This window comes from Oncorhynchus gorbuscha, linkage group LG05, assembly GCF_021184085.1.
Source record: "Oncorhynchus gorbuscha isolate QuinsamMale2020 ecotype Even-year linkage group LG05, OgorEven_v1.0, whole genome shotgun sequence".
NCBI classification, from domain to species: domain Eukaryota; kingdom Metazoa; phylum Chordata; class Actinopteri; order Salmoniformes; family Salmonidae; genus Oncorhynchus; species Oncorhynchus gorbuscha.
The window spans coordinates 26,296,867-26,308,502 of NC_060177.1; the positions used below are offsets into that span (position 1 = coordinate 26,296,867).

At 38.5% G+C, this 11,636-nt stretch overlaps 2 protein-coding genes across 2 annotated transcripts in view; one reads left to right on the forward strand and one right to left on the reverse strand.

Annotated features, from left to right (window-relative positions):
• LOC124035749 (nuclear factor of activated T-cells 5-like) overlaps positions 1-3,649 on the reverse strand; it is a 62,207-nt gene extending 58,558 nt beyond the window's left edge. The window contains exon 1 of the mRNA XM_046349388.1: positions 3,342-3,649. Coding sequence (XP_046205344.1) covers positions 3,342-3,414 — 73 coding nt within the window. The 5' untranslated portion in view covers positions 3,415-3,649. The remainder of the gene's footprint in view (positions 1-3,341) is intronic.
• Positions 3,650-6,037: 2,388 nt separating this feature from the next.
• LOC124035750 (26S proteasome non-ATPase regulatory subunit 7) lies at positions 6,038-11,359 on the forward strand. Its single transcript, XM_046349393.1, has 7 exons — positions 6,038-6,221; positions 6,706-6,797; positions 6,891-6,983; positions 7,083-7,180; positions 7,333-7,413; positions 7,672-7,763; positions 10,648-11,359. Exons 1-7 carry the CDS (start codon positions 6,148-6,150, stop codon positions 11,078-11,080), a joined length of 963 nt encoding a protein of 320 aa, XP_046205349.1. The 5' UTR covers positions 6,038-6,147; the 3' UTR covers positions 11,081-11,359.
• Positions 11,360-11,636: the final 277 nt, after the last annotated feature.

Sequence of the window (11,636 nt, forward strand, 5' to 3'; positions counted from 1 at the left end):
ATTGCCTGCTAACCTTTCTTTTAGCTAAATATGCAGGTTTAAAAATATATACTTCTGTGTATTGATTTCAAGAAAGGCATTGATGTTAATGGTTAGGTACACATTGGAGCAACAACAGTCCTTTTTCGCAAATGCGCACCACATTGATTATATGCAACGCAGGACACGCTAGATAAACTAGTAATATCATCAACCATGTGTAGTTATAACTAGTGATTATGATTGATTAATTGTTTTTTTATAGGTTTAATGCTAGCTAGCAACTTACTTTGGCTTCTTACTGCATTTGCTTAACAGGCAAGCTCCTCATGAGGCAGGTGGTTAGAGCGTTGGACTAGTTAACCGTAAGGTTGCAAGATTGAATCCCTTAGCTGACAAGGTAGAAATCTGTCATTCTGCCACTGAACAAGGCAGTTAACCCACCGTTCCTAGGCCGTCATTGAAAATAAGAATGTGTTCTTAACTGACTTGTCTCGTTAAATAAAATAGTAAAAAATATATATATATAAAAATAAATATAAAAAATCGGGGTCCAAAAATACGGATTTCCGATTGTTATGAAAACTTGAAATCGGCCCTGATTAATCAACCATTCCGATTAATCGGTCGACCTCTAATAATGACCATCATTATGTTTGGAGGAAAAAGGAGGATGCTTGCAAGCCGAAGAACACCATCCCAACCGTGAAGCACGGGGTGGCAGCATCATGTTGTGGGGGTGCTTTGCTGCAGGAGAGACAGGTGCACTTCAGGAAAATCATGTGGATATATTGAAGCAACATCTCAAGACATCAGTCAGGAAGTTAAAGCTTGGTTACAAATGGGTCTTCCAAATGGACAATGACCCCAAGCATACTTCCAAAGTTGTGGCAAAATGGCTTAAGGATAACAAAGTCAAGGTATTGGAGTGGCCATCACAAAGCCCTGACCTCAATCCTATAGAAAATGTGTGGGAAGAACTGAAAAAGTGTGTGCGAACAAGGAGGCCTACAAACCTGACTCAGTTACACCAGCTCTGTCAGGAGGAATGGGCCAAAATTCACCCAACTTATTGTGGGAAGCTTATGGAAGGCTACCCGAAATGTTTGACCCTAGTTAAACAATTTAAAAGGAAATGCTACAAATACTAATTGAGTGTATGTAAACTTCTGAACCGCTGGAAATGTGATGAAAGAAATAAAAGCTTAAATAAATCATTCTCTCTACTATTATTCTGACTTTTCACATTCTTAAAATAATATGGTGATCCTAACTGACCAAAGACAGGGAATTTTTACTTGGAGTAAATGTCAGGAATTGTGAAAAACTGAATTGAAATGTAATTCGCTAAGGGGTATGTAAACTTTCGACTTCAACTTTATATCTCTGCAGTACTCAGGAAATTAAAAAATTGTTTTCAGGAATGGGTTACAAAACATTTCTGATTTGAATAAAGACCACACTTTCTACTTTGTAGGGGATTTGAGGGAGTAAAAAAAGGGACATAGCCAGTGGACTTAGGCTAGCCTATTTGAGATGTATTGAGATGTACAATGGACTTTCACTGTGAAATTGGACATGTTTAATACCGTTGTTTGTCAAAGGGCTTATAGATATGTTGTTGAAGTGCTGTATTGAGACATATTGCGAAACCATATGAAAAGAGATTTGGAGGATAGGATGAATCAGTGTACCTGGCATTGAGTATTGCCAACATAACATCATACCCTTGGAAAAACAAAAGCCGCTCTGAAACAGTTGTCAATTTGCCACACAAATAGCACATGACCTTTAAGCAAGTACAGTGTGAGATACTTAAAGGCATCTCTTATTCTACACTTTCACATTTGACTGTGCAGCGACACAATCCTCTCAGTGACTCTACTCTTTGCTGCAGATCTCGAGCAACCCCAGTTCAGCTCGGCTGTTGCATCAGTCAAGAGGACTGACATGCTTCTGCGGAGACACCCCTAACTGTTCAGCCAACCAGTGCACCCTTGGTTGTTGTTCAGTGGGACTAGGCCATGGTGAATATAATATATTTGGACCTACAACTACACCATAGAAATAGGGCCTAGGCCTATATTGTACTCTAGTATCTGCCTCTTTTTTAAGTCATCATCTGAGTGATGACTGTATGTTTAAACATTAAATATTGAAATTACTGCTGGCACAGTGTTGGTAAACACTTCCACAGACTGCATTAATGGCTTTCAACATAGGGTATCAACCCTTTTTCTGTTGTGACCTCAATGAGGCAGCCTTTATCCTCTCACACTCATGATAGCACTACACATATGTGTAGGGTATTGGACCATAAACACAAATTACTTTAATAACATCATTACATGTTAAATAAATAAAATAAAAATAATTTGTGGAGTCATTTACCAGCTGAATAAATAGCCTAGTAGACTTGTGACTAACAACAGTAACATGTTGACATTGCATCAAGGTAAGCAACTTTTAAAGCTACATTGAATGGTATAAAATCTAATACTTTCTTACATTCATAAGACTAGCCTATTATTAAGAGGCAACTTTCTATTTTATTTTCTTATATAATCTACACATGGATCTAAGACACAACAGATCACTTGGCCAATTCCTACTAATATTTTCTAGACTACAGGAATGCCAAAAATTAGGCTAGATCTGCTATGCCTACCAAAGAGGTCCTCACCTTTGTAAGGAGGATAAATAATAAACTGGGTCAAAAGGGTAAATGTATCATGTGGCATTGTGCATGAAATTGACAGGATTTAAGGCAAAGTATTTCCTTTTTTATATTGCATAATCGTCACATACATATAGGAAACAAACAGGATTAAACTAGCTTTAGTGTTAAAGCAAATACTCTAATTAAAATAAAATAAAACAGATTTACGCATGACGTTACACTGATGATGCTTTCAAGACAACTGGAAATTTGGAGAAAAAAAAAGGTCAAATAATGACGTCAGTGATCTTCAGGTCGGAAAGACGGTGCTCTTGGAAGATGCCTGGGTTTCTTATTTGGAATTCCGGGATGGATGACCATTCAAACCAATTTTTCCCAGTCAGAGCTCGTTTTTTCTGAGTTCCCAGTTGTCTTGAATACACTGAAGTCGGCGATTTCCGATTTCCTAGTTATTCTGAACGCGGCATCGGCTTTAGATCTACTGTTTAGTTGCAATGCCAAAGCGACGTAGATGGATGCGGAGCGCTGGCGTTCACCTCGACCGGGGCGGCCAAATAAACCAGGGCAGTCGCTCTCACAACACACATGTACGAGAGTAACAGCGTATATCAATGAAAATAACTAAAACAACACAGACAAGAAAACATGAAAGTCTCAGTTTAACATAAAATAGATGTATTACCTTTGGAATATAGGGATTTGGGGGAATTCAGGTCGAGATCCGCGCTGAGTAGGGATATGAAATCAGAGGGCATCGTAATGCCTCTGAAGAGGAGGGGAAATCGGACGCCCTCAGATATGAACGTCGCTGAGCTAGCAAGCTAGAATTAAATATTTCTCTGAAACTGAATTAATGGGAAATAAATATACTGACAACAAACAAAACGCTATTTGGCATATAGACTACGTATATCTTGAACCAGTCGTTATTAGCCTGTGTAACACGCTTCTTTCTGCCTCCTTCACGTTCGTGTTTGTCAAATGTGTTCAGTTCGTCTATTTTCTGTACAGCCACGCCCCCCCATGACGCAAACCCGTCATCTAAGATAAGACAGTAGCCACTGGACAATAATCTGTCACATGATTGTAGGCCTACAACTAGTCTGACATTTGCATAATTGAAAGTGTAACAGCACAAGGCCTACTCAAAAAATAAAGGAAAAGTCCATCGGATAATTGTCATTCTTGCATTTGGTGATCTCCCCCAAATGTCAATGTAGTTATAGGACGATGCACAAGCAAATGGTCATGATGAGATTGGTCACAGCTTTTCGTTCTTGCCTGCACAGTGGCAATAAGTCATGCAGGTGCATCCACTCATCACTTTGGCCATTTCTGACGTGTTATTTCATATATGTGATATTATAAGAGTAAACAAATACTGTGGCACTGCAACTTACAACTTTCAAAAGTAACAGCATAGCTGTTGGCCGTTGAGGTATGCATTATACTTGCAAAAGGATTTGCAGCTTGTCACCTATGCTAGTTTATCACACATTAAAGTCCTCAACCATTTTCCACAGAACCAGTTCTTGGATATTAGAGTATAATGAATGGATCATGGTTCTATGATATGCATCTCATAAGGCCAAACTATCAGCAGAAATAAGAGGATTTTGATTCAGTGTGAGATACTATTTGATAAACGTTTGAAGGTTTCTATTGATTTGACAGTTACATGTTTTTCACTTATGCCACCTGTTTAAGTATGATAACTATCAGTTTAAATAAATATACAGACTTTTTTTTTAAAATCACTTATGAGCTTATGATAAAACACAATGAGCTCCTTGAGTGGAATAAATAATGATATGCTTATAAATCCTAACAATGGCCAAGAGCAAAGTTAACGCAGCAGCAAGGTAATTGCAGAAACCTGTTTGTTGATTGGGGCATGACTGTAACAATGGGTGTACTGCACTGTACTGTAGATCTTGTGAGTTATATATATATATGCCATTTAGCAGACGTTTTTATCCAAAGCAACTTACAGTCGTGTGTGCATTTTTCGTTATTCATGTCATTAAAGACATGAAGACATTAAAGACATTAAAGTAAAGATTGGAGGATGGCACACTGACTTCTGCCAGAACAAATCCCAACATCAAATCAAATTGTAATTGTTCGCGTGCGCAGAGTACAACAGGTGTAGACTTTACAGTTAAATTCTTACTTAGGAGCCCATTCCGAACAATGCAGAGACCTAATCATAGACCTAATCTCACCACTGCACTCACCACATGCATCCTCAAATAGCCATTCACATGCCATGGTCTACATCTGTGATTGATCATTACTTTCTCAGTGCATTGAGTTAATCAACAACAAATGTTTCGTCAGTTGTTTCACATTCACAAGTTCATTACTCTTTCTATAAAAAGAAAACAAACTTCAAACGACCTGTGGCCTTAGTGTTTATGACCGTGTCCTTGGGATTTAACGCTTTTATTGGCCCTATGATTTTGCTGATAATCAGGCATCTCTCACCCTTCCAAATACTTTCTGTTCAGTTCATTTAAAAAAAAATGTTTGACAGGTGGGCTACATTTCAAGTAAAATAGACAGTAGGCCAGCGATAAAACAGCTCCCTGCCCAGCTTGTAGCAACCTAACAACCTAAGGATTTATACAGAGGGTTATAAGTAGTTTATAAACTGCTCATTATTCGTTTATAAGGCATTACCCTAACTCCTCCATCACAAGAAGTCTCATCAATCTTTTTAGAAAACATACCATACAACCAAAATGGTAAATATTATGTTTAGTTAGATAGCACACACAGGGTGAGGCATGTCATGCACACAGCATGTGGCAACTACTACTAACCTTGGATGAGCATGAGGGTAATGAAATGACCAAGGGCTGATTATTATTAACTCTGAAGAAACGCGAGAAGAGAGTTCACTATAAAGTGAAGCCCCAACTCTAAGAGCTACAGCTATAACGATGGAAAATACATTAGGATACAATTTATTGATTGATTTGTCCACCAAGATCCATGTCTGTCTGGTCATCACGAGTAACATTGAAAATAGGTCAAATGTCTAAATCCAAAAGCACTTACTTGCTAGAATAAAACTATGACAGGATGTGACAGTGTGTAAGAGTTATTTCTGCGTTTACAGCCCTCTAGTGTTAAAACCAGGGACAGCCCAACCCATGGAGAAATCCATACTAAAAAGCTTGAACTGCAACTTCGCAATGATTCTACACAAAGTATATTCTGGACTCGTTCGAGTAAAAAATAGCCTGACAAATTAATTTAAGATATTTCGCCTAACAATTTTTTTAACGGGTATTCAAATCCATGCAAAATGCACGTTAGAAACCCAAACGGAGCATTTTTTTGCGCTGTTTTGATAAATCCATACCTTTGGCTCTTTGGTCACATGACCCTACGCGAAGGATTGTGGGATTGTGGAGCACTGACGGTGGTTGTCGTTCTCTATCGCGAAAATATTTTCTATTTAATTTAATTCACACATAAACATGCCGGATTTGGCTGTTGAGAAAGTGATTGTCCATCCCTTGGTGCTCCTGAGTGTGGTGGATCATTTTAACAGGTCAATTATTCGAATGAGCTAGACAGTTGTTGATGATTGTTCAAAAATGTGGACTCACTGTTGTTTCCCAAATAACAGTGAAGTTTATCTAGCTAGCTAACTAACGCAAACGACTAGCTAGCGACAGTAAATTAACTTAGAGCAAACAAGCTAACGTTAGCTAACTTGCTACTGTGTAGCGAACTACCCGATTCACCTCGGAAGGCTCTGATTCACCTACGTTAATGCTATCCAGTATAGCTAGTAGCTAGCTAACGTTAGATACACAGGTTCTCATATTACACAAATGGCAGGTTTCCTCAACGCAGTGCATCGTTTATGCACTGTACTAGCTATTGTAGCTAGCTAACGTTAACCAGCTTGTAACGCGTTAGCTCCATCCGCGCTCTCTAGTCAGGGATGTCACTGTCACAAGTGTGCAACAAAGGCGGTTCAGAAACTCTGTCTGTAGCTAACAGCCTACTCTTGTTCTGTATTTGATCAGAATCGGTAAAGTTGGAAGTCAGAAGAGGGTTGTGGGTGTACTTCTCGGCTCATGGCATAAGAAGGTTCTTGATGTGTCCAACAGCTTTGCAGGTGAGTTTCCTAACCAATTTTTTTACAACCACGGTCCATTCTTTGATTACACTCTGGTTTCTTGTTGATCTGGCTGAACCCCTCTTCTTCCAGTGCCATTTGACGAGGATGACAAGGATGATTCTGTGTGGTTCCTGGACCATGACTATTTGGAGAACATGTACAACATGTTCAAGAAAGTCAATGGTAAGTCTCGAGTTCTTTAACTTAGTGTGCATTTTAATAACACTAGATTCTATTCTACAATGTGAATTAGTGATTGAACATATATTCCCATTGTTTCAGCAAGGGAAAGAATAGTTGGTTGGTATCACACGGGCCCCAAACTACACAAGAATGACATTGCCATCAATGAACTCGTGAAGCAATATTGTACTAATTCTGTAAGTATAAGTACAACATTTTAGTTGAATTTAATACAAAATGTTGATGTAATTTTTTACTTAGCAATTACATATCACTACTGATGTCACTGATATGAGTAAACATACTATGGTATAAAGATTTTAATTGGATTTTTTTGGGTTGTTTATAGGTTTTAGTCATCATTGACGTGAAACCGAAAGATCTGGGTCTACCAACAGAGGCCTACATATCTGTGGAGGAAGTGCATGATGTATGTTTTTAACACGGGAATTATTGAATGAATGTAAAAGTGGAACTACAATTCTCTATTACCTCTGCAACAAAGTTTTATGCTGCATGTCAGTTTTACATCTACCACAAAGATTGTAGGATTAGAAAGAATGTCTCTGTACAAATCAAAGTTAATGTTGTGGAGCAACGGATGCCTTTTGAGCTTTAATGTTGAGGAAAACTGACAAATTCACTTGAGAAGAAGGTCCAATGGTTGTAACATTCCTTTTGTTTTTAGGATGGCACTCCAACGTCCAAGACTTTTGAACATGTCACCAGTGAGATTGGTGCTGAAGAAGCAGAGGAAGTGGGAGTGGAGCATTTACTCCGGTAAGACATGACCCATGCATGTGGTCAATGTGTTTGTACTTGTCATTTGTCTTGAAGTTCAATATGTAAATTACCGTCATTCTTGTATTATTGCTCATAATTTTTTTGGACCAGATCTGGGTTCAAATACACGTATATTTAAGTATCTGGTACTGAAAATACTTTTTTTCCTGTTTTGAGTATTTTCAAATACACAGCCCAAAACAAGTACTTTCATTTGAGTATTTGAATGGTTATTTGTAAATAATAATAATAATAATAATTGTATTTGAAACCATTTTCAAATACTTATTTCAAATACTATTTTCAAATACCTGGGTTAAGTGCATGGGTGTATATTTGAGTCAGTGTATTTTCAAATGCTTTCCAAGTGTATTTCTAAATATACTGAACAAAAATATAATCACAACATGCAACACTTTCAAAGATTTTACTGAGTTACAGTTCATATAATTAAATCAGTCAATTGAAATAAATTAATTAGGCCCTAATCTATGGATTTCACCTGACTGGGAATACAGATCTGCATCTGTTGGTCACAGATACCTTTAAAGTAGGGGCATGGATCAGAACCAGTCATTATCTGGTGTGAACACCATTTGCCTCATGCAGCATGACACATCTCCTTCGCATAGAGTTTATCAGGCTGTTGATTGTGGCCTGTAGAATGTCTTCCCATTCCTTCAGCGAAGTTGCTGGATATTGGTGGGAACTGGAACACATTGTTATACATGTCAATCCAGAGCATCCCAATCTTGCTCAATGGGTGACATGTCTGGTGAGTATGCAGGTCATGGAAGAAGTGGGACATTTTCCTCTTCCAGGAATTGTGTACAGATCCTTGAGACATGGGGCTGTGCATTATCATGCTGAAACATGAGGTGATGGATGAATGGCACGACAATAGGCCTAAGGATCTCGACACAGTATCTCTGTGCATTCAAATTGCCATCAATAAATTGCAATTGTGTTCGTTGTTCGTAGCTTATGCCTGCCCATTCCATAACCCAACCACCACCATGGGGCATTCTGTTCACAACGTTGACATCAGCTTATGAAACATAGGAGTATAAAATGTTTACATGTTGCGGTTATATTTTTGTTCAGTGTGCACTAAAACATTCAATATTCTTTTCAAATAAAATGTTTCTGGATATGTACAGTACCAGTCAAAAGTTTGGACACACCTACTCATTCAAGGGTTGTTATTTTTTTACATTGTAGAAAGTAGTGAAGACATCAGAACTATGAAATATCACATGGAATCATGTAGTAAGTAAAAAAGTGTTAATCATATCAAAATATATATTTTCAATTTGAGATTCTTCAAAGTAGCTACCCTTTGCCTTGATGACAGCTTTGCACACTCTTGGCATTCTCTAAACCAGATTCATGAGTTAGTCACCTGGAATGCATTTCAATTAACAGGTGTGCCTTGTTAAATGTTCATTTGTGGAATGTCTATCCTTAATGCGTTTGAGTCAATCAGTTGTGTTGTGACAATGTAGGGGTGGTATACATAAGATAGCCCCATTTTTAAAAGACCAAGTCCATATTATGTCAAGAAACAGCTCAAATAAGCAAAGAGAAACGACAGTCCATCATTACTTTAAGACTTGAAGGTCAGTCAATGTGGAACATTTGAAGAACTTTGAAAGTTTCTTCAAGTGCAGTCGCAAAAACAATCAAGTGCTATGATGAAACTGACTCATGAGAACCGCCACAGGAAAGGAAGACCCAGAGTTACCTCTGCTGCAGAGGATAAATTAATTAGAATGAACTGTATCTCAGATTGAAGCCCAAATAAATGCTTCACAGAGTTCAAGTATCAGACACATCTCAACATCAACTGTTCAGAGGAGACTGCATGAATCAGGCCTTCATGGTTGAATTGCTGCGAAGAAACCACTACTAAAGGACAACAAAAAGATGAGACTTGCTTGGGCCAAGAAACACAAGCAATGGACATTAGACCGGTGGAATCCTGTCCTTTGGTCTGATGAGTCCAAATGCACGATTTTTGGTTCCAACCAGCGTGCCTTTTTGAGACGCAGAGTAGGTGAACGGAGGATCTCCGCATGTGTGGTTCCCACCGTGAAGTATGGAGGAGGAGGTTTAATGGTATGGGTGTGCTTTGCTGGTTACATGGTCTGTAATTTATTTAGAATTCAAGGCACACTTAACCAGCATGGCTACCACAGCATTCTGCAATGATAGACCATCCCATCTGGTTTGTGCTTAGTGGGACTATCATTTGTTTTTCAATAGGACAATGACCCAAAACACACCTCCAGGCTGTGTAAGGGGTATTTGACCAAGGACAGTGATGGAGTGCTGCATCAGATGACCTGGCCTCCACAATCACCAGACCTCAACCCAATTGAGATGGTTTGGGATGAGTTGGACCGCAGAGTGAAGGAAAAGCAGCCAACAAGTGCTAGGCATGTGTGGGAACTCCCTCAAGACTGTTGGAAAAGCATTCCAGGGGAAGCTAGTTGAGAGAATGCCAAAAGTGTGCAAAGTTGTCATCAGGGCAAAGTGTGGCTACTTTGAATAACTAAATCTATTTTGATTTGATTAGCATGTTTTTGGTTACTACATGATTCCAAATGTGTTATTTCATAGTTTTGATATCTTCACTATTATTCTACAATGTAGAAAATATGAAAAAATAAAGAAAACCCCTTTGAATGAGTAGGTGTGTCCAAAATGTTGACTGGAACTGTACTTTAAATGTATATGAAAATAATTGAAAAACTAGTATTTTAATCCAATTCTGATTCTTACCATAAAAATTTAAGGCCAGTTTTTCCACCAAAATGGGAAACCGGTTGACTTAAAACATGCAAGTCGCTAAAATAAAATGTTTTGTGTCTCTATCCAGAGACATCAAGGACACAACAGTTGGCACCCTGTCTCAACGCATCACCAACCAGGTGCATGGCCTAAAGGGCCTCAACTGCAAGTTAGTGGATATCAAAGGGTATTTGGACAAAGTTGCCGCAGGTAAGCTGCCCATCAACCACCAGATCATCTACCAGCTGCAGGACGTCTTCAACCTGCTGCCTGACGTCAACCTTCAAGAGTTCATCAAGGCATTCTACCTCAAGACCAATGACCAGATGCTGGTGGTTTACCTGGCTTCACTCATCCGCTCCGTGGTTGCTCTTCACAACCTCATCAACAACAAGGTCGCCAACCGAGATGCAGAGAAGAAGGAAGGCCAGGAAAAAGATGACAGCAAGAAAGAGAAGAAAGAGGACAAGGAGAAAGAGAAGGGAGACACTAAGAAAGATAAGAAGAAGGAGAAGAAATGAGGAAGCAATAGTCATTTCTGACTACAGACTGACTTTGTTTTCATTCTTCCCACCTGTCAGACATTATCTTGTTGTTAAGACCCTCTCATTTTCAGAATGGATTAAGAGTGAAGGGAATTGGCCATTTGTTTGTCTACTCCACATAAGTCTAATCATTTTTCATTCTTATGCAGCCCATTTGGTTAATGTTGACAAAATACTAGTTTGCTATGGTTCAAAACTATTTCTATTAATTTCACAACAAACATGTTACTAATACAACATTGTAATTATCTTGTATCCTGCTCTCCTCATTGTTCTCTCCTCACATGTTACCATAATAACCATACATATGTGTATTTGTGACAGAAAAGTGAGGTAACAGAAGGAGCAGTTATTTCCTCCATCTTTTTATAGCTTTGCATTAGATCACAAAACGGCACAAATAGACTCATTTATGCATGATATATTAGATAACTAAACAGCTAGAGGCAACAAGTCAACAAATGTGTCACTGTTCCTATGAAATAACAGAACTGAAAATGACAGCTCCCTGTGAATACATACAGAGTGGTAC